Source organism: Pristiophorus japonicus, chromosome 6, assembly GCF_044704955.1.
Source record: "Pristiophorus japonicus isolate sPriJap1 chromosome 6, sPriJap1.hap1, whole genome shotgun sequence".
NCBI lineage: Eukaryota > Metazoa > Chordata > Chondrichthyes > Pristiophoridae > Pristiophorus > Pristiophorus japonicus.
Window position 1 is genome coordinate 145,710,443 of NC_091982.1, and position 23,209 is coordinate 145,733,651.

The 23,209-nt window shown below is 51.3% G+C and overlaps 2 protein-coding genes across 3 annotated transcripts in view; one reads left to right on the forward strand and one right to left on the reverse strand.

Moving 5' to 3' along the window:
* LOC139265252 (LIM and senescent cell antigen-like-containing domain protein 2) overlaps positions 1-23,209 on the reverse strand; it is a 302,489-nt gene that overhangs the window by 200,321 nt on the left and 78,959 nt on the right. The gene's annotated exons all lie outside the window — the stretch shown is intronic.
* On the forward strand, positions 7,681-21,526 carry LOC139265251 (uracil nucleotide/cysteinyl leukotriene receptor-like). 2 transcript variants are annotated; one of them, XM_070882188.1, is made up of 2 exons: positions 7,681-7,822; positions 19,799-21,526. In XM_070882188.1, exon 2 carries the CDS (start codon positions 19,854-19,856, stop codon positions 20,850-20,852), a length of 999 nt encoding a protein of 332 aa, XP_070738289.1. In that variant the 5' UTR covers positions 7,681-7,822; positions 19,799-19,853; the 3' UTR covers positions 20,853-21,526. The 2 variants fall into 2 exon arrangements, with proteins under 2 accessions (XP_070738289.1, XP_070738290.1); XM_070882189.1 differs by lacking the exon at positions 7,681-7,822 and adding an exon at positions 14,528-14,567.

Consider the following 23,209-nt stretch of genomic DNA (forward strand, 5'->3'; position numbering starts at 1 on the left):
GCATCATAATAGGAAGTTAGATTGGCCTCTGCGGGTGGAAAGGAAAGCAATGCTGCCAGCTGTCCCTTTCATGATGCACTTCACATTTGTTTACCTTTGACCTTTAGGGACTGCTTTCACCTTCCATGTGATGTGACAAATAGAGTGAATGGAACTCCTGGGTCCAATCTGTACGCTGAGAGGAACATCATTAACAGTCAAGGCAGTCCCTCGGAATCGAGGAAGACTTGCTTCCACTCCTGAAGTGAGTTCTTGGGTGGCTGAACAGTCTGATACGAGAGCCACAGACTCTGTCACAGGTGGGACAGATACTCGTTGAGGGTAAGGGTGGGTGGGACTGGTTTGCTGCACGCTCCTTCCGCTGCCTGCGCTTGATTTCTGCATGCTCTCAGCACGAGACTCGAGGTGCTCAGCACTCTCCCAGATGCACTTCCTCCACTTAGGGCGGTCTTTGGCAAGGGTCTCCCAGGTATCAGTGGGGATGTCGCACTTTATCAGGGAGGCTTTGAGGGTGTCCCTGTAACGTTTCCGCTGCCCACCTTTGGCTTGTTCGCCATGAAGGAGCTCCGTGTAGAGCACTTGCTTTGGGAGTCTTGTGTCTGGCATGCGAACTATGTGGCCTGCCCAGTGGAACTGATCAAGTGTGGTCAGTGCTTCAATGCTGGGGATGTTGGCCTGGACAAGGACGCTGATGTTGGTGCGCCTGTCCTCCCAGGGGATTTGTGGGATCTTGCGGAGACATCGTTGGTGATATTTCTCCAGCGACTTGAGGTGTCTGCTGTACATGGTCCATGTCTCTGAGCCATATTACTACAGCCCTGTAGACCATGAGCTTGGTGGCAGTTTTGAAGGCCTGGTCTTCAAACACTCTTTTCCTCAGACAGCCGAAGGCTGCACTGGCGCACTGGAGGCGGTGTTGGATCTCGTCGTTGATGCCTGCTCTTGTTGATAGGAGGCTCCCGAGACATGTGAAGTGGTCTACAGTGTCCAGGACCGTGCCGTGGATCTTGATGACTGGGGGGCAGTGCTGTGCGGCGAGGACAGGCTGTTGGCGGATGTTTAGCGTAAGGCCCATGCTTTCGTATGCCTCAGTAAATACGTCGACTATGTCTTGGAGTTCATCCTCTGTATGTGTGCAGAAGCAGGCGTCGTCCGCGTACTGTAGCTCGACGACAGAGGTTGGGGTGGTCTTGGATCTGGCCTGGAGACAGCGAAGGTTGAACAGGTTCTCACTGGTTCTGTAGTTTAGTTCCACTCCAGTAGGGAGCTTGTTGATTGTGAGCTGGAGCATTGCGGCGAGGAAGATTGAGAAGAGGGTTGGGGCGATGACGCAGCCCTGTTTGACTCCGATCCGGACGTGGATTGGGTCTGTAATGGACCCATTGGTAAGGATCACGGCCTGCATGTCTTTGTGGAGCAGGCGGAGGATAGTGCTGAACTTTAGGGAGCATCCGAAACAGAGGAGGACGCTCCATAGACCCTCACGGTTGACAATGTCAAAGGCCTTTGTAAGGTCGAAGAAGGCCAAGTATAAGGGCTATCGCTGTTCCTTGCATTTTTCCTGCAGCTGTCGCACTGTAAAAATCGAGTCAAAGGCAGAGTCTCTATTGAGGAGATCTTCGAAGTGCTCCTTCCAGCGGGCCCTGACACCCTCAGTGTCCTTGATGACTGTTTCCCCATTCTTGGCCAGCAGTGGGGTGAGGTCTTGGGTGTTTGGGCCGTAGGTGGCCTTGACTGCGATGAAGAGTCCTCGCACATCATGGTTGTCAGCCAGCTGCTGTAACTCCTGTGCTTTCTCCATCCACCATCTATTCTTTAGGTCCCGGGTTTTTTGTTGGACTTCAGCCTTGAGCCGTCTGTAATGTTGCTTTGCTGCTCCCGAGTTGGGTTGTTGTTTAAGGCTCAGAAATGCTCTGCGCTTGCGCTGAGAGAAACAGGAGAGGTATGGAATATGGAACCAGTCACAGGGCTGATGGACAGGAGATGAATGAGATAAAAACTAGTTCCAGCACCTCTCATGAGATAAAAATAATCTCAAACTGCCAAAATTAGTGAGGCAAGGTCAATCTATCCCCTGGAAAATAGCACAGTCCATATTGGACAGGGTCTCTTCGCATCTAGGACCTGTTCCGTACTGGAAAAAGAAAGACTTCATTTATATGGCGCCTTTCACAACCACCGGATGTCTCAAAGTGCTTCACAGCCAATGAAGTACTTTGGAGTGTAGTCACTGTTGCAATGTGGGAAACGCGGCAGCCAATTTGCGCACAGCAAGCTCCCACAAACAGCAATGTGATAATGACCAGATAATCTGTTTTTGTTATGGTGATTGAGGGATAAATATTGACCAAGACACTGGGGATAACTCTCCTGCTCTTCTTCGAAATAGTGCCATGGGATCTTTTACGTCCACCTGAGAGAGCAGACGGGACCTTGATTTAACATCTCATCCAAAAGATGGATAGGATCTATTCATGTCTAGGACCTCCTTACTGGACAGGGTCAATCAGGCTTTAAACTAATAAGGGGAAGGCAGGGTTCAGGGAAAGGTAAACTTATAATTCTGAAGGGAAAAGTCAAGGCTGTAGAGCAGAGTAGCGATTTAGGTCAAATCAAGCAGATTGTGTAGGAAGGGACAGAGAGTTTAATGACGGTAATAGGACATTAGTGACAAGGCCGCATCAGGGAAAATAGTAAAAAGTTCAAATTAAAGGATCTATATCTGAATGCATGAAGCATTCGTAACAAGATAGACAAATTAATGGCACAAATAGAGATAAATGGGTTTGATCTGGTAGCCATTTCTGAGACGTGGTTGCAGTGTGACTAAGGTTGGGAACTAAATATTCCAGGGTACTTCACTTTCAGAAAAGATATGCCCTCTGATAATAAAGGGTGAGATAAAGGCAGTAGTGAGAAAAGATCTTAGCCCAGAAAATAAGAATGTAGATTCAGAATGGGTGGAGCTAAGAAATAACAAAAAGCAGAAAACAACGGTGGAGTAGCTTAACGGCCCCCAACAGTAAAAATAGTGTTGGACAGAGTATAAATCAGGAAATTAGAGGAGCATGTAATAAGGGTACTGCAGTAATCATGGAGGGAATTTAATCTTCATATCGACTGAGCAAACCAAATTGGGAAAAGTAGCTTGGAGGATGAGCTCATGGTCTTCTTGAGCAATTTGTCGAAGAACCAACGAGCTATTTTAGATACAGTATTATGTAATGAGACAGGATTAATTAGTAATCTTATAGTAAAGGATCCTCTGGGGAAGAATGATCAGAATATGATAGAATTTAATAATGGGCCTGAAATTCCGGCCTTGCTGGGTCTGTACGGAATATGTACAGACCCAGCGAAGCCCCGCAAAAGCCGGTTTTCGGCACGCAATGCGCACGCGCCGAAAACCGGCTTTTCCAATCTGTCAAGTTTTAGCTTGACCGATCCACCGCATCCCCACAGCCAGGACATTTGCGCGGATGAGAGTGAGCTATTTACCCAACTCTTGCCCAGCGAATGTCCTTCAAACTCTTATGTCTGATAAAAGCAGCCGCATCGCCTACTTTTACCAGCGTAAGAGTTTTAAAACATATAAAAAAACATATAAAATTAAAATTTTAAAACACATTTTTATGTTAAAAACCCTGTCCACTAAGATAAGTTTAGTTTAAACCCTAATTGCAACACTTATAAAAAAAAATCAAAAAAATCTATATTTTTTCTAATCCATTTCATTAACTTTAATTTAAATTAATATAAATATGTGAGGTGTTTTAAAATGTTTTTATTGGTGTTGGGGGGGGGGGGGGGGGTTTTGCATTCATAATGAGAATTCTGAGAATACTGTACCTTCATTGGCTGTCCAGTGTCACGTGACTCGAGCTTCTCCCTGCGTTTCTCCAAGACGTCAATGCGCTCTGATGCGCAGGGAGAGGAGCCTCTGACCGGGGTTGCTGGAGGGTGCAGGGACAAAAGGTAGGTGCGGATCATTTTCCTTATTTTCAGGCTAGCGTCCACGGGAAGCCCAGAACCGGGATTTCAGGCCCATTATGTTTGAAAGAGCTATGATTAAGTCTGAAAGTTGGGTGTTACATTTAAACAAAGCCAATTATGGAGGTGTGAGGGGCGAGTTGGCCGAGGTAGATTGGGAAATGAGATTAAAAGTTATGACGGAAGATAAGCAATGGCAAACATTTAAAGAGATAATTCATAATTCTCAAAGAATATACATTCCCGTGAAGAATAAAAACTTCACTGGAAGTGGTACAACCATGGCTAACTAGAGAAGTTAAGGATAGTTTTAGATTAAAAGAGGCTTACAATGTTGCCAAAAATAGCAGTAAGCCTGATGATTGAGAGTGCTTTAAAAATCAGCAAAGGATGACCAAGAAATTGATAAAGAGGGAGAAAATAAAATCTGGGAATAAACCAGCAAGAATTATAAAAACAGATGGTCAGAGTTTTTGTTGAGTATGTGAAAAGGAACAGATTAGCAAAAGTAAACTTGGGCCCCTTAGAGGCAGAGACAGAAGAAATTATAATGGAGAATATGGAAATGGCAGAGACATTAAACAAATATTTTGTATCTGTCTTCACAGTAGCAGGCACAAAGAACATATCAGAAATTGTGGGGAACCAAGTGTCTAATGAGAGTGAGGAACTTAAATTAATTAATATTGGTAAAGAAAAAATACTGGAGAAATTAATTGGACTAAACGCCGATAAATCCCCTGGACCTGATGGCCTGCATCCTAGGGTTTTAAAAGAGGTGGCTGCCGAGATAGTGGATTCATTGGGTTTTGATCTTCCAGAATTCCCTAGATTCTAGAATGGTCCCCATGGATTGAAAGATGATAAATGTAACCCTGCTGTGCAATAAAGGAGGGAGAGTGAAAACAGGGAACTATAGGCCAGTTAGCCTGACATCAGTAGTCAGGAAAATGCTAGAATCAGTTATCAAGGCTGTGGTAAGGCACTTGGAAAATCACAATACGATTACACAGAGTCAATCTGGTTTTTTGAAAGTGAAATCGTGTTTGGCAAATCTATGAGAGATTTTTGAGGATGTAACTGGCATGGTACATAAAGGGGAACCAGTAGATGTAGTATATTTGGATTTTCATAAGGCATTCGATAGGGTGCCACACAAGAGGTTGTTACACAAGATTAGGGCTGATGGGGTTGTGGGTAATAACCTAGCATGGATTGAAGATTGGTTAACGCACAGAAACAAGATAGTAGCAATAAACGGGTCATTTTCAGGTTGGCAGGCTGTAACTAGTGGGGTGCCTCAAGGATCGGTGCTTGAGCCTCAGCTAATTACAATCCATATCAATAAATTAGATGAGCGGACCAAATGTAATCTATCCAAGTTTGCTGATGAGACAAAGCTAGGTGGGAAAGTAAGCTGTGAGGAGGATGCAAAGAGACTGCAAAGGGATATAGATAGACTAAGTGATTGGACAAGAAGGGGGCAGATGGAATAGAATGTGGGGCAGTGTGAAATTATCCACTTTGGTAGGAAGAATGGAAAAGTAGAATATTTTTTAAAAGGCGAGACACTAGAAAATGTTGGACTTCAAAGGATTTGGGTATCACAGAATCATAAAAGTTTACAGCACGGAAGGAGGCCATTTTGGCCCATCGTGTCTGTGCCGGCCAACAAGAGGCTATCCAGCCTAATCCCACTTTCCAGCTCTAGGTCCATAGCCCTGTAGGTTACGGCACTTCAAGTGCACATCCAAGTACTTTTTAAATGTGGTGAGGGTTTCTGCCTCTAACACCCTTTCAGGCAGTGAGTTCCAGACCCCCACCACCCTCCGGGTGAAGAAATTTCTCCTCAAATCCCCTCTAAGCTTCCCCCCAATTACTTTAACTTTATGCCCTGCTTGTTGACCTCTCTGCTAAGCAGAATAGGCCCTTTCTATCCACTATATCTAGGACCCTCATAATTTTATATCCTGGTCTATAGTTCCCGGTTTTCTCTCCTCCTCTTTTCTATGATGAGAGATTGAGTAGAATGGGCTTAGGCGCTCTTGCAGAGAGCTGGCATGAGCCGAATGGACTCCTTCTGTGCTGTAACCATGCTATGATTCTGTGAACTTTCTTCACTCAGAGGGCTGAGAATCTTTGGAATTCTCTACCCCAGAGGGTTGTGGCTGCTCAGCTGGTGTGCATATTCAAAACTGAGATCAATAGATTTTTGGGCACTAAGGGAATCAAGGAATGTGGAGATAGAGCAGGAAAATGGAGTTGCTGTAGAAGCCTAGCCAAGGTCTTATTGAATGGCAGAGCAGACTCGATGATCTGTATGGCCTACTCCCTGCTCCTGTTTCTTATTAGTGGATTTGCTCTGTATTGGACGAAGTTAATTAGCATCGAGGACATGCTCTGTATTGAACAGGGTTAATTCCCAAGTAGAATATGCTCCATATTGCATGAGGTCATTACGTGTCTAAGACCATGACCATCATCATAGACAGTCCCTCGGAATCGAGGAAGACTTGCTTCCACTCCTGAAGTGAGTGCTTTGGCGGCTGAACAGTTCGATACGAGAGCCACAGACTCTGTCACAGGTGGGTCAGACATTCGTCGAGGTAAGGGGTGGGTGGGACTGGTTTGCCGCATGCTCCTTCTGCTGCCTGCGCTTGACCTCTTCATGCTCTCGGCGTTGAGATTCGAGGTGCTCAGCGTCCTCCCGGATGCTCTTCCTCCACTTAGGGCGGTCTTTGGATTTCCAGGTATCAGTGGTGATGTCGCACTTTACCAGGGAGGCTTTGAGGGTATCCTTTTAACGTTTACGCTGCCCACTTTTGGCTCATTTGCCATGAAGCAGCTCCGCATAGAGTATTTGCTTTGGGAGTCTCGTGTCTGGCTTGAGAACAATGTGGCCTGCCCAACGAAGCTGATTGAGTGTGGTTAGTGCACCAATGCTGGGGATGTTGGCCTGGACGAGGACACTGATGTTGGTGTGCCTGTCCTCCGAGGGTATTGGATGGGGTCAATTCAGATCTGAGACAGCCCCACCAGAGTTGATCCGACAGGGACGTTGCAACTCGCTCCTGCCCCGACTCTCACTTCACTTACTCAGCTCGGAAGTTAATCTCTCCCAGAGTTGTGCTAACTTCAATAACGAACCCTTCTCCCAACCACACCCGCCCCCGCCCCCCCCCAACCCCCGACACAAAACCTGCTCACTTAATTCAGTGAGGATGGAGGCCGAGACAGCGACAGTACATTATCTTTGGACATTCGCGCTCTAAATACGCCTCTGTTTCGTGGATGCCCGTCTCAGAAGCGCAGTACATTTTTGAAAGGCCTGCTCTGGTTGCCATGCCGCCCAACCTCCCTCCTCATTGCCACACTGATGTGTCTGTGCTGAGACCTCACATTGTCGGGCCAGGTTTGTGAGGGATTGGTCACACAGGCCCATAGAAAAGCTCGCCAAGCACGCTGACCCGCTCCAGGGTCTTCATAAAGGGATCACACACAGAAAATATCATAAAGCTCTTCTCAGCAAGTTTTTTTGGAGGGGGGGGGGGGATTAAAATTCTTTTCATTTCGCACACAATGAGCTCCCTCTGTTGGTTGATTAACAATACCCTGTCCCCAGTCTCTGTACTGGTTATATAGGAGAAACTCCCCTCACCACACTGATTCACACAGCCTGCATCATGTGCAGCACTTGGGAATGTGCTGCTCTCGTGCGATCCACTCCCTCATCATTTTGCTAAATTAACGCCGTTTCAGTGGATTTGGAAGCAGAGAGTGGGGACCCTTCTCGCTCAGTGTGCAGCAGTCCCAAGCCTGCCACCAACAGCAGGTATGTCAGCGCGTAGATGACAGGTACTTTGCAATTTACAGTGGGGAAAACAAAGAGTCAGCAAAGGGACACGGTGTGTCGGGAGGAGAAGCAGACAGGAGTGGATGTGGCCGAGGGGTGGGGAGGGGGGCGAGAGGAACAGGTGGGGGTGGGAGGGGGACAAGGGTAGAGAAAGACAGGAGAAAGGGTGGAGAGAGACCGACGGAGAGGAGGAAAGTACAGGGACGGACAGAGAGACAGGCAGGGAACAGAAAAGCAGTGACAGACTCCCTGATACAGTGACTTGAGTGAGGAAAAAGACAGACACAAAGACAGGCTAAATGTCATTACCAGTAAATGATAGAGGGGAGAGAAAGAGAAAGGGAGTGTGGGGAGAAAGAGGGAAGAGAAGACGGAGAGAGATGCGTGAGAGAAAAACAATTATTTTATGTATTCTGCTTTTTAAATGCTTGCTAAGCAAACTCCAAGCCTCGTGTGATGGGATTGGGACAGCACTGCATTTCATTCTGCGCTTCTCGCAGCAAAACACGGCGACAGAACGGCACATGTAAGTTGCTGCTTATTGTAAAAATATCAACTAAGTCTTTAGAGTTGTGGCAAGACTGTAATCATTCCCATTCACTGTGATCAAAAGCCACAAAGAGCAGCGTTTGCGTCGCGTCGAAGGAAAGTCATTCCACTGGGGCACTAACAGTGCCAGCAATTAGCAGCGGATTGCTTAAAAGTGTAACTGCTGGAATAAGCAGTGAGACAGATAAAGCTGCATATCTGTGTCACTGCTTGGGTTTCAGGGTAGTGTGGATGTGTTCCCCTGGGGAACTCAAAAGCTGAAACCTTGAAGCAACATACTCAGAAACAGACAGGACGGTATCTCATACATGAAATCGCACTGATAAGTACAGTATGCAAAAATCACTATAGATCAGAGCAACCCACAGAACAGACTCTGGTACCTGGAGAACGCGACAGTATGGAGGCCTACAGACAACTAGCTGGACCCGGGAGAAAACAGGGGGAAAAACTGGAGGGAGGGAAACCCAAGAAATGTCAGAGATACAAACCAGAAAGATATGACCAGAAAACAGAGAAATTAGAGAGAGAGAGAGAGGCAGAGAAAGTAAACAAAGGAGGAAAAGGAAAGAGAGAGTGAGAGAGAAGAGGGGGAGAGAGGAAGAGAAATAAAAGGAGAGAGGCAATGAGAGGCGACATCGAAAGAAGGGAGACACAGGACAAGGACAAAGAAAGGAGAGAGAAAACAAAAGGAGAAAGAGAAAGAGAAGGTAAGAGAAAGAGTTAGAGACAGAGAATATGGACAAAGATAGAGAAACAGAGAGGTCTGAGGGGAAACAGTGTGTGTGACAGAGACAGGAGAGAGTGTGGAAAGAGGGAGACAAAGTAAAGACAGAGACAGAAGTGCAGAGAGAGAAGAGACAGAGATCGAGAGACAGAGGGAGAAGGAAGATAGAGAGAGCTGGAGATTAAAGGGAGAAGGGCAGAGAGAGGAGGAAACGAGAAATCAAAATGGTGAGAGAGTGAAAATAGAGAGTGGAGGGAAAAATGAAGATAGAAAGAGAAAGGACGATCGAAAGAGAGATGCAGAGAGGAGGAAGACAGAGAGAAAAAAGAGAGGAGAGAGAGAAAACAGAGATTTGAGACAGAAAGCCTGTGGGGAGAGAGTCTGTGGGGAGAGAGTCTGCGGGGAGAGAGAGAGTGGGGAGAGAGTCTGCGGGGAGAGAGTCTGTGGGGAGAGAGAGAGTCTGTGGGGAGAGAGAGAGTCTGTGGGGAGAGAGTCTGTGGGGAGAGAGTCTGCGGGGAGAGAGTCTGCGGGGAGAGAGTCTGCGGGGAGAGAGTCTGTGGGGAGAGAGTCTGTGGGGAGAGAGTCTGTGGGGAGAGAGAGAGTCTGTGGGGAGAGAGAGAGTTTGTGGGGAGAGAGTCTGTGGGGAGAGAGTCTGTGGGGAGAGAGAGAGTCTGTGGGGAGAGAGAGAGTTTGTGGGGAGAGAGTCTGCGGGGAGAGAGTCTATGGGGAGAGAGAGAGTCTGCGGGGAGAGAGAGAGTCTGCGGGGAGAGAGAGAGTCTGCGGGGAGAGAGTCTGTGGGGAGAGAGTCTGCGGGGAGAGAGAGAGTCTGCGGGGAGAGAGTCTGTGGGGAGAGAGTCTGCGGGGAGAGAGTCTGCGGGGAGAGAGTCTGCGGGGAGAGAGAGAGTCTGCGGGGAGAGAGTCTGTGGGGAGAGAGAGAGTCTGTGGGGAGAGAGAGAGTCTGTGGGGAGAGAGAGAGTCTGTGGGGAGAGAGAGAGTCTGTGGGGAGAGAGTCTGTGGGGAGAGAGTCTGCGGGGAGAGAGTCTGTGGGGAGAGAGAGAGTCTGTGGGGAGAGAGTCTGCGGGGAGAGAGTCTGCGGGGAGAGAGTCTGCGGGGAGAGAGTCTGTGGGGAGAGAGAGAGTCTGTGGGGAGAGAGAGAGTCTGTGGGGAGAGAGTCTGCGGGGAGAGAGAGAGTCTGCGGGGAGAGAGAGAGTCTGCGGGGAGAGAGAGAGTCTGTGGGGAGAGAGAGAGTCTGTGGGGAGAGAGTCTGCGGGGAGAGAGAGAGTCTGCGGGGAGAGAGAGAGTCTGCGGGGAGAGAGTCTGCGGGGAGAGAGTCTGCGGGGAGAGAGAGAGTCTGCGGGGAGAGAGAGAGTCTGCGGGGAGAGAGAGAGTCTGCGGGGGGAGAGAGAGTCTGTGGGGAGAGAGTCTGCGGGGAGAGAGAGAGTCTGCGGGGAGAGAGAGAGTCTGCGGGGAGAGAGAGAGTCTGCGGGGGGAGAGTCTGTGGGGAGAGAGTCTGTGGGGAGAGAGTCTGCGGGGAGAGAGAGAGTCTGCGGGGAGAGAGAGAGTCTGCGGGGAGAGAGTCTGTGGGGAGAGAGAGAGTCTGTGGGGAGAGAGAGAGTCTGTGGGGAGAGAGTCTGCGGGGAGAGAGAGAGTCTGTGGGGAGAGAGTCTGCGGGGAGAGAGAGAGTCTGCGGGGAGAGAGAGAGTCTGTGGGGAGAGAGAGAGTCTGTGGGGAGAGAGAGAGTCTGCGGGGAGAGAGAGAGTCTGTGGGGAGAGAGAGAGTCTGTGGGGAGAGAGTCTGTGGGGAGAGAGTCTGTGGGGAGAGAGTCTGTGGGGAGAGAGACTGTGGGGAGAGAGTCTGTGGGGAGAGAGAGAGTCTGCGGGGAGAGAGTCTGTGGGGAGAGAGTCTGTGGGGAGAGAGTCTGTGGGGAGAGAGACTGTGGGGAGAGAGTCTGCGGGGAGAGAGTCTGCGGGGAGAGAGAGAGTCTGTGGGGAGAGAGTCTGTGGGGAGAGAGAGAGTCTGCGGGGAGAGAGAGAGTCTGTGGGGAGAGAGTCTGTGGGGAGAGAGTCTGTGGGGAGAGAGTCTGTGGGGAGAGAGACTGTGGGGAGAGAGTCTGTGGGGAGAGAGACTGTGGGGAGAGAGTCTGCGGGGAGAGAGTCTGCGGGGAGAGAGAGAGTCTGCGGGGAGAGAGAGAGTCTGTGGGGAGAGAGAGAGTCTGCAGGGAGAGAGAGAGTCTGTGGGGAGAGAGAGAGTCTGCAGGGAGAGAGAGAGTCTGTGGGGAGAGAGTCTGTGGGGAGAGAGTCTGTGGGGAGAGAGACTGTGGGGAGAGAGTCTGCGGGGAGAGAGAGAGTCTGTGGGGAGAGAGTCTGCGGGGAGAGAGAGAGTCTGCGGGGAGAGAGAGAGTCTGCGGGGAGAGAGTCTGCGGGGAGAGAGAGAGTCTGTGGGGAGAGAGAGAGTCTGCGGGGAGAGAGAGAGTCTGCGGAGAGAGAGAGAGTCTGTGGGGAGAGAGTCTGCGGGGAGAGAGTCTGCGGGGAGAGAGTCTGCGGGGAGAGAGAGAGTCTGTGGGGAGAGAGAGAGTCTGTGGGAAGAGAGAGAGTCTGTGGGGAGAGAGTCTGCGGGGAGAGAGTCTGCGGGGAGAGAGAGAGTCTGCGGGGAGAGAGAGAGTCTGCGGGGAGAGAGAGAGTCTGCGGAGAGAGAGAGAGTCTGTGGGGAGAGAGTCTGCGGGGAGAGAGAGAGTCTGTGGGGAGAGAGAGAGTCTGTGGGAAGAGAGAGAGTCTGTGGGGAGAGAGTCTGCGGGGAGAGAGAGAGTCTGCGGGGAGAGAGAGAGTCTGTGGGGAGAGAGAGAGTCTGTGGGAAGAGAGAGAGTCTGTGGGGAGAGAGTCTGCGGGGAGAGAGAGAGTCTGCGGGGAGAGAGAGAGTCTGTGGGGAGAGAGAGAGTCTGTGGGAAGAGAGAGAGTCTGCGGGGAGAGAGAGAGTCTGCGGGGAGAGAGTCTGCGGGGAGAGAGAGAGTCTGTGGGGAGAGAGAGAGTCTGTGGGGAGAGAGTCTGCGGGGGGAGAGAAAGCCTGCGGGGAGAGAGAGAGTCTGTGGGGAGAGAGTCTGTGGGGAGAGAGTCTGCGGGGAGAGAGTCTGTGGGGAGAGAGTCTGTGGGGAGAGAGAGAGTCTGTGGGAAGAGAGAGAGTCTGCGGGGAGAGAGTCTGTGGGGAGAGAGAGAGTCTGTGGGAAGAGAGAGAGTCTGCGGGGAGAGAGAGAGTCTGCGGGGAGAGAGAGAGTCTGTGGGGAGAGAGTCTGCGGGGGGAGAGAAAGCCTGCGGGGAGAGAGAGAGTCTGCGGGGAGAGAGAGAGTCTGCAGGGAGAGAGAGAGTCTGTGGGGAGAGAGTCTGCGGGGGGAGAGAAAGCCTGCAGGGAGAGAAAGAGTCTGCGGGGAGAGAGAGAGTGGGGAGAGAGTCTGCGGGGAGAGTGAGAGTCTGCAGGGAGAGAGAGAGTGGGGAGAGAGTCTGCGGGGAGAGTGTCTGTGGGGAGAGAGTCTGCGGGGAGAGAGTCTGTGGGGAGAGAGAGAGTCTGTGGGGAGAGAGTCTGTGGGGAGAGAGAGAGTCTGCGGGGAGAGAGAGAGTCTGTGGGGAGAGAGAGAGTCTGTGGGGAGAGAGTCTGCGGGGAGAGAGTCTGCGGGGAGAGTGAGAGTCTGTGGGGAGAGAGAGAGTCTGTGGGGAGAGAGAGAGTCTGTGGGGAGAGAGTCTGCGGGGAGAGTGAGAGTCTGTGGGGAGAGAGTCTGCGGGGAGAGAGTCTGCGGGGAGAGAGAGTCTGCGGGGAGAGAGAGTCTGCGGGGAGAGAGTCTGCGGGGAGAGAGAGTCTGCGGGGAGAGAGAGTCTGCGGGGAGAGAGTCTGCGGGGAGAGAGTCTGCGGGGAGAGAGAGAGTCTGTGGGGAGAGAGTCTGCGGGGAGAGAAAGAGTCTGCGGGGAGAGAGTCTGTGGGGAGAGAGAGAGTCTGTGGGGAGAGAGTCTGCGGGGAGAGAAAGAGTCTGCGGGGAGAGAGTCTGTGGGGAGAGAGAGAGTCTGTGGGGAGAGAGTCTGCGGGGAGAGAGTCTGCGGGGAGAGTGTCTGCGGGGAGAGTGTCTGTGGGGAGAGAGTCTGCGGGGAGAGAGTCTGCGGGGAGAGAGTCTGCGGGGAGAGAGAGTCTGCGGGGAGAGAGAGTCTGCGGGGAGAGTGTCTGCGGGGAGAGAGAGAGTCTGCGGGGAGAGTGTCTGCGGGGAGAGAGAGAGTCTGCGGGGAGAGTGTCTGCGGGGAGAGTGTCTGTGGGGAGAGAGTCTGCGGGGAGAGAGTCTGCGGGGAGAGAGTCTGCGGGGAGAGAGAGTCTGCGGGGAGAGAGAGTCTGCGGGGAGAGTGTCTGCGGGGAGAGAGAGAGTCTGCGGGGAGAGAGTCTGCGGGGAGAGAGTCTGCGGGGAGAGAGAGAGTCTGCGGGGAGAGAGTCTGCGGGGAGAGAGATTCTGCGGGGAGAGAGAGAGTCTGCGGGGAGAGAGTCTGCGGGGAGAGAGAGAGTCTGCGGGGAGAGAGAGAGTCTGCGGGGAGAGAGAGAGTCTGCGGGGAGAGAGAGTCTGCGGGGAGAGAGAGAGTCTGCGGGGAGAGAGAGAGTCTGCGGGGAGAGAGAGAGTCTGCGGGGAGAGAGTCTGCGGGGAGAGAGTCTGCGGGGAGAGAGTCTGCGGGGAGAGAGAGTCTGCGGGGAGAGAGAGTCTGCAGGGAGAGAGTCTGCAGGGAGAGAGTCTGCAGGGAGAGAGTCTGCAGGGAGAGAGTCTGCAGGGAGAGAGTCTGCGGGGAGAGAGAGTCTGCGGGGAGAGAGTCTGCGGGGAGAGAGAGTCTGCGGGGAGAGAGTCTGCGGGGAGAGAGAGTCTGCGGGGAGAGAGTCTGCGGGGAGAGAGTCTGCGGGGAGAGAGAGTCTGCGGGGAGAGAGTCTGCGGGGAGAGAGTCTGCGGGGAGAGAGAGTCTGCGGGGAGAGAGTCTGCGGGGAGAGAGTCTGCGGGGAGAGAGTCTGCGGGGAGAGAGAGAGTCTGTGGGGAGAGAGTCTGTGGGGAGAGAGAGAGTCTGCGGGGAGAGAGAGAGTCTGTGGGGAGAGAGACAGACAGAGAGAGAGAAATGAGACAAGGAGACAGGAATCAGAAAGGGAAAGTGAACAAACAGGAGTGGAGCAGAGAGGGAGGGAGAGGAAGATAGAGAGAGAAGCAGAGCAGGGGAGTAGCACAGGGAGGCACATACAGGGAGAGAGATAGACAGAAGGAGAGAGGAGAATAGAGGGAGGAAACTAGAAGAGAGGAGACAGAAAAGGGTAGGTAGATAGAAGAGAGAGTCAGAGAAGGAAGACAGAAAGAGAATAAAGAGAGAGAGAGAGAGAGAGAGGTGCCAGAGAGAAGGGAGAGGCTCAGGGAAAAGGCTGGGGAACACAGACAGAGAGGAGCAGTGAGAGGTGAGTAGAGGAGAGAGAATGGAAACAGAAATAGAAGGAAAACCGACAGAGCAAACAGGAGAGAGAGGAGCGAGAGACAGAGAGAGGACACCGAGAGAGAGATACACGGAGAAAGGAGGCAGAGAGAGTGAGAGAGAGAGTGCAAGGAGACAAGAGAGAGGATGCAGAGAGAGTGAAGGAGAGAATGAAGAGAGAAAAAGGGGTGGAAACAGAAATAATGGAGAGAGAGGAGGCAGCGAGAGAGACAGAGAGAGCACGGAGACAGTGAAGAAAGTGAAGAAAAAGGGGAGAGAGGAAAGAGCGAGGAGACAGAGAGCGAATGGACATAGATAGAGAAGAGACGAGGAGAGAGAAGGTTTGGATTTATTTGTGTCAGGTTGTTTGATCGGAGTACCAGGTGTGTTGTTCTCCGTCAGTTTGATTCCCCAGAAAAGGTTTTATCTCAATGTTGGTGCTCGTAGGCAAAGCCTGATCTTGGTGTTAAGGTGATTCTAACCCTTTGTTGGGTTTAATGGTCTTAGTGTCAGGCTGGGTAAATCTAGATGTCAGTTTGATCCAAGCCTCAGCTGGTTGGGGGGAGCTGGTGTTGGAGGGTTTCACCTTAATATCAGAGGTCTATGAGAGGTGACAGGTGGGTCTTCTCCTGCCAACGTTCCTGCTTTCGGTGTTGGGCAGTGCTGTGTGTCAGATGATCTACCACTGTTACAGAATCTCTTTGAGCCGCTCCAAGTTACCTTGAAGAATGTTTGAAGATTGCTAACGCACCGCGCCAGAGAACACCCATAGGAGTCATTACAAGCTTGGCCTTGGTCTCCCTGGCTGTCGGCAGCTGGTTTTATCAAGCTGTTGGTACAAAGGAGGATGAAGGAAGGGGCGTTGCCAGATTGTGCAAAGCATTCCTTAAATTCTTTTGAATGGACCAGTTTCTATCTGTGGTAATTGAATCCTTTCCGTGCTCTCTGACAGGCACCCTGGGTAGGCTAAGCCATTGGACGGCTCAGCAGTTGTCTGAGAACTCCAGAGGCTCTTGTAAGTTAGTCTCATGCTCCTCGCTAAACTATAAACTTTCACAGGCACCGTGCGCGAGATGAAAAGGATGCCGCCAGAACAACATTCTGCCTGGCCTCTTGTTTCCTTTACTAATCTAACAGAGTATCTCGTTCAGGCCAACTTGTCGTCTTCCAAACCCCATTCTAAATAAAAACGCAAAACGACTTGTATTTATATAGCGCCTTTCACAACCACCGGACAGCTCAAAGCACTTTACAGCCAATGAAGTACTTTTGGAGCGTAGTCACTGTTGTAATGTGGGAAACGCAGCAGCCAATTTGCGCACAGCAAGCTCCCACAAACAGCAATGTGATAATAACCAGATAATCTGGTTTTTTTTGTTATGTTGATTGAGGGATAAATATTGGCCAGGATACCGGGGATAACGCCCCTGCTCTTCTTCAAAATAGTGCCATGGGATTTTTTATGTCCACCTGAGGAAGCAGACGGGGCCTCAGTTTAACATCTTATCCGAAAGACAGCACCTCCGACAGTGCAGCGCTCCCTCAGTACTGCACTGGAGTGTCAGCCTAGATTTATGTGCTCCAGTCCCTGGAGTGAGACTTGAACCCACAACCTTCTGATTCAGAGGCAAGTGTGCTACCCACTGAGCCACAGCTGACACTAAACGTCAAAGAATTAGGATTCATTTAACATTCACTGGTTGGTTTCCTGCTTAATTTCTTTAATAAAGCTCCATTCAGTCACGTCACGTTAAAAAACTCAGAGCTGTGGAGGAGACAGAGGCAAAGATACCCATCGGCAAACTTCGCTCCTTGGCTGGGAAGCTGGCAGAGAGGGAGCTGCTCACATCTCGATGGACATGGCAATGATGCTCGCTGGTTGATCAGCAGGCAGGCCAGGATATGCTCCTTTGTGTGGAGGTGAAACAGCCAGAATCACCTCACTTTGAAGGGGAAATCTGAGCGTGGGTGGCAGTGTGTGTGAGAGGTGAGCTTGTGTTTGGATATCATAGTCAGGTCCGTCACTCCAGCAGTTCAGTTACTAGGGCACGCGGGGGCGGATATTCGGCTCCTCTCCACTCCGTACTTCGCTCCGTAGCGGCGGCGGCGAGGTGTTCTGGCCGGAAGAGCTGTGCCTGGTGTGTAACGCCCCCGGTTGCGACACCGGTGCAAGTTTGAGTTCCTGCCCGCCCTGTCCGCCCGAAGCACGCCCCGCACTGACCGCCTGGGAAATCAGGCAGCCAAACCATCCCGTTGGGGAAGAGGTGAGTAATGGACTCCTAAGGTAAGTGTGATCGTTTTTTCTTTTAATTTTTTTTGCGATTTGTGTTGTGGTGACGTGGGCAATGTTTTGGGAATGTTTTGTGGTATTTTTTTAGGTTTGTTTCCCCTCCCCAGGCGTCTCTGGGAGCGCTCCCAGCCCGGCTCTTTAGCTCGGGAGTTTCCCGTGCTATCCCCCAAGAGAGGTAGGTGTACAATGCCTCCCTTAGCGCTGCGCCCCCAGACTCAGGGCCCAGCTGCCCAAATTACCTACTGAGGGCCAAACTGTTTCCGGGCGGTAAACTTACCGCGCGCCACCATTACCGCCCCGAAAACATCAAAGCCGAGAATCCAGCCCGTGGTTCCTTCTTAAGCACAGTAGAAGCCAACCAGAGTGCAGTTGGGGTTATTTGAAAGATTAGTATATCTCAATTAGGCAGGAGCTGAAAGATCCCACACAGCATTTTATTCACAGTTCTCCACTCCTGGTTAATTTTTAAACAAAGCCTTTGTCTACTTGAAGCAAGAGTGAATTATTCAAACATGTCTTTTGAAGGAGCAGAGAGATCTTTATTCAGCTGCTGAAAGATAAAAAAGGCACTAGTCTCCTCAGATGTCTCTCCAACAACCCCCATTCATACAACACATTACACCTCCCACAGGCTTACTGCACCCCCTATAGGCCAACTACACTTGCTGCAAAATACACACTGCTGCAGGCTGTATTTATTACCACAGGCTGTATTTATTACTGCTTTCTACTGTCATTACTACAGGCTGCACTCATTGCCATAAACTATATGCATTACTTTATTCCACATTCATTGTTACAGACTTCATTCATTACTTTATTCATCCCTACAGACTCCACACATCACTATAGGCCAAACACACCTACACCTTTTTGCTTTTTGTTTGTACACTTCTGCAGCAAAACTATACTTCTTACAGGGCACATATAGAACAATGTAGTTGCACATTTACAGCTCAATGTCTGCCTCTAGCAATCCCCATGTAATTTCAATGCACAATGTGGTATTGTAGTGTGTCCATTGTAGTGAATGTCATCATAGGCAGTCCCTCGGAATCGAGGAAGACTTGCTTCCGCTCCTGAAGTGAGTTCTTTGGTGGCTGAACAATCCAATACAAGAGCCACAGACTCTGTCACAGGTGGAACAGATAATTGTTGAGGGAAGGGGTGGGTGGGACTGGTTTGCCGCACACTCCTTCCGCTGCCTGCGCTTGATTTCTGCATGCTCTCAGCGATGAGACTCGAGGTGCCCAGCGCCCTCCCGGATGCACTTCCCCCACTCTGGGCGGTCTTGGGCCAGGGACTCCCAGGTGTCGGTGGGGATGTTGCACTTTATCAGGAAGGCTTTGAATGTACATGTTCAATGAAAGGTTTATTACTGGAATGTCAGCACCGATGTATACTGAACAGTTTGGAACTGGTTTGTGTCAGAAATGAAGGCGCAGTGAGCAGTGTCTAACTGGGTGCGTCCATATGCAATGTGTGGTTTGTAATGGAACTGTATGAATGTACATTGAGCAGTTTGTAAATGGGATATACGAATATAGTGCAGTTTGTAATGGACTTCTCTCAATGCACAATGAGCATAGAATCAGAAGGAGGCCATTTCGGCTCATCATGTCCGTGTCGGTCGACCAAGAGCTACCCAGCCTAATCCCACTTTCCAGCTCTTGGTCCATAGCCCTGTAGGTTATGGCACTTCAAGTGCACAGCCAAGTACTTTTTAAATGAGGTGAGGCTTTCTGCCTCTACCACACTTTCAGGCAGTGAGTTCCAGACCCCCACCACCCTCTGAGTGAAGCCATTTTCCCTCAAATCCCCTCTAAACCTCCTATGAATTATTTTAAATCTATGCCCCCTGGTTATTGACCCCTCTGCTAAGAGAAATAGTTCCTTCCTATCCACTCTATCCAGGGCCCTCATAATTTTATACACCACATAACGTCTGTCCTCAGCCTCCTCTGTTCCAAAGAAAACAACCCCAGCCTATCCAATCTTTCCTCATAGCTAAAATTCTCCAGTGCAATCACATTTTTCCTGTAATGTGGTGACCAGAACTGCACGCAGTACTCTAGCTGTGGCCTAACTGGTGTTTTATACAGTTCAAGCATAACCTCCCTGCTCTTGTATTCTATGCCTCAGCTAATAAAGGCAAGTATCCCGAATACCTTCTTAACCACCTTATCTACCTGGTCTGCTACCTTCAGGGATCTGTGGACATGCACTTCAAAGTCCAAGGTTCCTCTACACTTTTCAGTTTCCTACCATTTATTGTGTATTCACTTGCCTTGTTAGCCTTCTCCAAATGCATTACCTCACATTTATCCGGGTTGAATTCCATTTGCCACTGACTGTTTTGCCCACCTGACCAGTACATTGATATCTTCCTGCAGTCTACAGATTTGGGGAGCGGGCAGGGAAGTGGAGCTGAGTCCATGATCAGATCAGCCATGGCGGAGCAGGTTCAAGAGGCCAAATGGCCTACTGCTGCTCCTATTTCTTATTTTATGTTCTTTCTTCTTCATTATCAACCACACGGCCAATTTTTGTACCATCTGCAAACTTCTTAATCATATCCCCTACATTCAAGTCTACGTCATTGATATATACCACAAAAAGCAGTTTGTAATGGGCTTCTGTCAATGCACAGTGAGCAGTGTGTAAAGGGGCTGCTTGACTACACAGAGGGTAGCCAGGCTGTAACGGAGCTGTAACAGGATTGTAACGGGGCTGTAATGTAACGGGGCTGTAATGGGACTGTATACGAGTTAAACAACGTGTGAACATACAGAAAACAATTAGTTTTCTGAATAAACAGAGAACAGTGAGTTTGTAATCAGGCTTTGCGGTAACAAACGGCAGCAAGGCGAGAACAGGTAACACACAAGGAATGGCGGGTTTGTAACAGAGCCCTGTTTGTTTTCCAGATGTCCATTGACGTCCCCGACAGTCTGCACTCTCCCGGAGCAGGGCGACCTTATTATGGCCTATCCAGGCGTCTACAGCAACGCCAGCGGGCAGCAGTGTTCCCAGGAGAGCAGCGAAGAGAATCTGTTCTTCTCCTCCTTCTACGGGGTGGTGTTCGTGCTGGCCTTTGTCGGCAACATCCTGGCCGTGTGGGTCTTCTCCTGTGACAAGAGCACCAACACCACCACCAACATCTACCTGCTGCACCTGGCGGTGGCAGACCTGTCGTACGTGCTGATCCTGCCCATGCGCATGGTCTACCACCTGAGCCAGAACCACTGGCCCTTCGGCGAGGTGCCGTGCCGGGTCACCGGCTTCCTCTTCTACCTCAACATGTACGCCAGCATCTTCTTCCTGACCTGCATCAGCGCCGACCGCTTCCTGGCCATCGTCTACCCCGTCAAGTCCATGCGCCTGCGCAAGCCGCTGTACGCCAACGTGGTCTGCGTGGCACTGTGGGTGGTCATCGTGGTGGGCGTGGCGCCGATGCTGGGGGCACCGCAGACCCTCCAGACCGGCAACACCACCACCGTGTGCCTGCAGCTGTACCGCGAGAAGACCTCCAGCTTCGCCCTGGTGCCCCTCACCGTGGGGTTTGTGGTGCCCTTCGTCGTCACCGTGACCTGCTACCTGCTGATTATCCGCAGCCTGCGCCGGGGCAACCGCATCGAGCGCCACCTGAAGGACAAGGCCATCAAGATGATCATTCTGGTGCTCACCATCTTCCTGGTCTGCTTCGTGCCTTACCACATCAACCGCTATGTCTACATCCTGTCGGCCGGCACCGCCCACGCTAGCTGCCGGGACCGCAAGCTCATCGCCCTTAGCAATCGGGTCACGTCCTGTCTGACCAGCCTCAACAGCTGCCTGGACCCCGTCGTCTACTTCTTCGTCGGCGAGAAATTCCGCGAGCGCTTCTGCCACTTTGTCTGCGGCCACCGGAAACGGACGCAGTCGCTCAGCCACGAGACCAAGACCAACGAGAGCTCCCTCAGCGGCAAGTCTGAGCTGTAGCACCGCCGGCAACAGTCTCGCCAGCTATTTCCTGGAGCGGCATGTCAGTCCGTTCACAGGCGGCGGTCTCAGTGTGTGCATGTCTCTGTGTCCTTGTGTGTTTGCTCAGTTCCCAGGGTTTAGAATTGCTTACAGATCTAAGTCATCATCAGTCAGTGTACACCAGGGAGATCTCAGTCAGTGTACACCAGTGAGCTCAGAGTCAGTGTACGCCAGTGAGATCACAGTTAGTGTACACCAGGGAGATCAGTCAGTGTACACCAGTCAGCTCAGAGTCAGTGTACACCAGTGAGCTCAGAGTCAGTGTACACCAGTGAGATACTGGTGAGAATGTTAGTGAATATATTAGTGATACTCTCTGAGTGTAGCTGTGATGATATTTGTTGTAATTTTTCAGAGACCTGGAAGTATGGGAATAGTTTTACCATCGAGAGGTCCTATTTTGGGGTACCTACAAGACAAGTTAAAACGTGTGTATATGTCTGTTTGTGTGGCCTTTTGTACAACTGTGTGTCGATAATCTGTGTCTTTGTATGTGGCTGTTTTGGGAGTTCAGGTAGTGGTTAATGACACAGCACCATGACATTTAGTGACAACTTACATGAACAGATTGACAAACAATGATGCTCTTCAATATCTGGCATGGTCAAAGATAATATTTCCTGGGCCATCTGTGGTGGGGTGGTGGGAGGGGGACAGTTCGGCCATGGGGACGGTTTGATCAGTCAGGGTAGGACAGGAGGAGGTCAGTCAGGGGAGAGGTCGGGGGGGGGGGTGGTGGGAAGAGGTCGGTGGGGGAGAAGAGATCGGGTGGGGGAGAGGTCGGAGGGGTGGAGTAGAGGTCGGGGGGGAGAGGTCGGAGGGGGGGAGTAGAGGTCGGGGGGGGAGAGGTCGGAGGGGTGGAGTAGAGGTCGGGGGGGAGAGGTCGGAGGGGGGGAGTAGAGGTCGGGGGGGGAGAGGTCGGAGGGGTGGAGTAGAGGTCGGGGGGGGAGAGGTCGGAGGGGGGGAGTAGAGGTCGGGGGGGGAGAGGTCGGAGGGGGGGAGTAGAGGTCGGGGGGGGAGAGGTCGGAGGGGGGGAGTAGAGGTCGGGGGGGGAGAGGTCGGAGGGGGGGAGTAGAGGTCGGGGGGGAGAGGTCGGAGGGGGGGAGTAGAGGTCGGGGGGGGAGAGGTCGGAGGGGGGGAGTAGAGGTCGGGGGGGGAGAGGTCGGAGGGGGGGAGTAGAGGTCGGGGGGGGAGAGGTCGGAGGGGGGGAGTAGAGGTCGGGGGGGAGAGGTCGGAGGGGGGGAGTAGAGGTCGGGGGGGGAGAGGTCGGAGGGGGGGAGTAGAGGTCGGGGGGGGAGAGGTCGGAGGGGGGGAGTAGAGGTCGGGGGGGGATATTACCGAATCGTTCTCGACAACTTGTCTATGACTGCTGCCAAATTCATAATGGAACTCTTTACCAAATGGGAAATGGCCAATTCCCGGCCACAGCAAGATCGGGAAAAGCTGCACCCAGCAGACAATCTCACTTTCCTTTTCCTGGATCGCTCTCATGCCTTAAAGAGGCAGTGTCAACGAGAGTTTCTGACTCATGCAATGGTCTTGTAGTGGCACGGGCCCTTTAAGTGAATGTCAAGCATGCCTCTTTGTAAATACAGTCACGCTCGTGCCCATGAAGTGTTTTTTTTATTATACAGGTACATTTGAATAGTTTCTGACCATTCATCAAAACCATAGCAACGAAACAAAAACTGGACTTCCTGCCCCAGGCGGGTGGTGGAAGGGGCACAGACATGGAATTGTCAGAAAGGATGAATGATCACGTGGTGCTAGGTATCTGTGTGCAGCTAGCGGGGAGGTCCTGAGGCCAACAGTGCTCAGGGCCGGCCTTCAGCAGCCAGGGGGCGCTCCTCCTGATTGTATGACCCGTCTGTCGGTCCGTGCTGACCTGGCGCAGTCTTCCACTCGATCCCTCACTCTGTGCCTCGGGTCATTTTCACAGCGTTTGCTGCCTCTGTTGAATTGGATATCTGTACTAACTAACGGGAATATCAATGTGCCCTACTCATCTCCTGGGGGCCCACGTGAGCTGTGCTCAGCCTCAGAGCTGGTCCTACCATGAAATGCACAATTCTTTTGTTATTCGTATACACTCTGCCGTGTTTGGTTAAATATTACATAGGATTTAAGGCACAGATATAGGCCATTCGGCCCAACTGGTCAATGCTGGCATTGATGTTCTACACCAGCCTCCTCCCACCTCATATCATCTTGCCCTATCAACATATCCTTTATATACATTACATCAATGACTACTACACTTCAAAAGTACTTCGTTGGCTGTAAAGACAGCCGGTGGTTGTGAAAGGCGCTATATA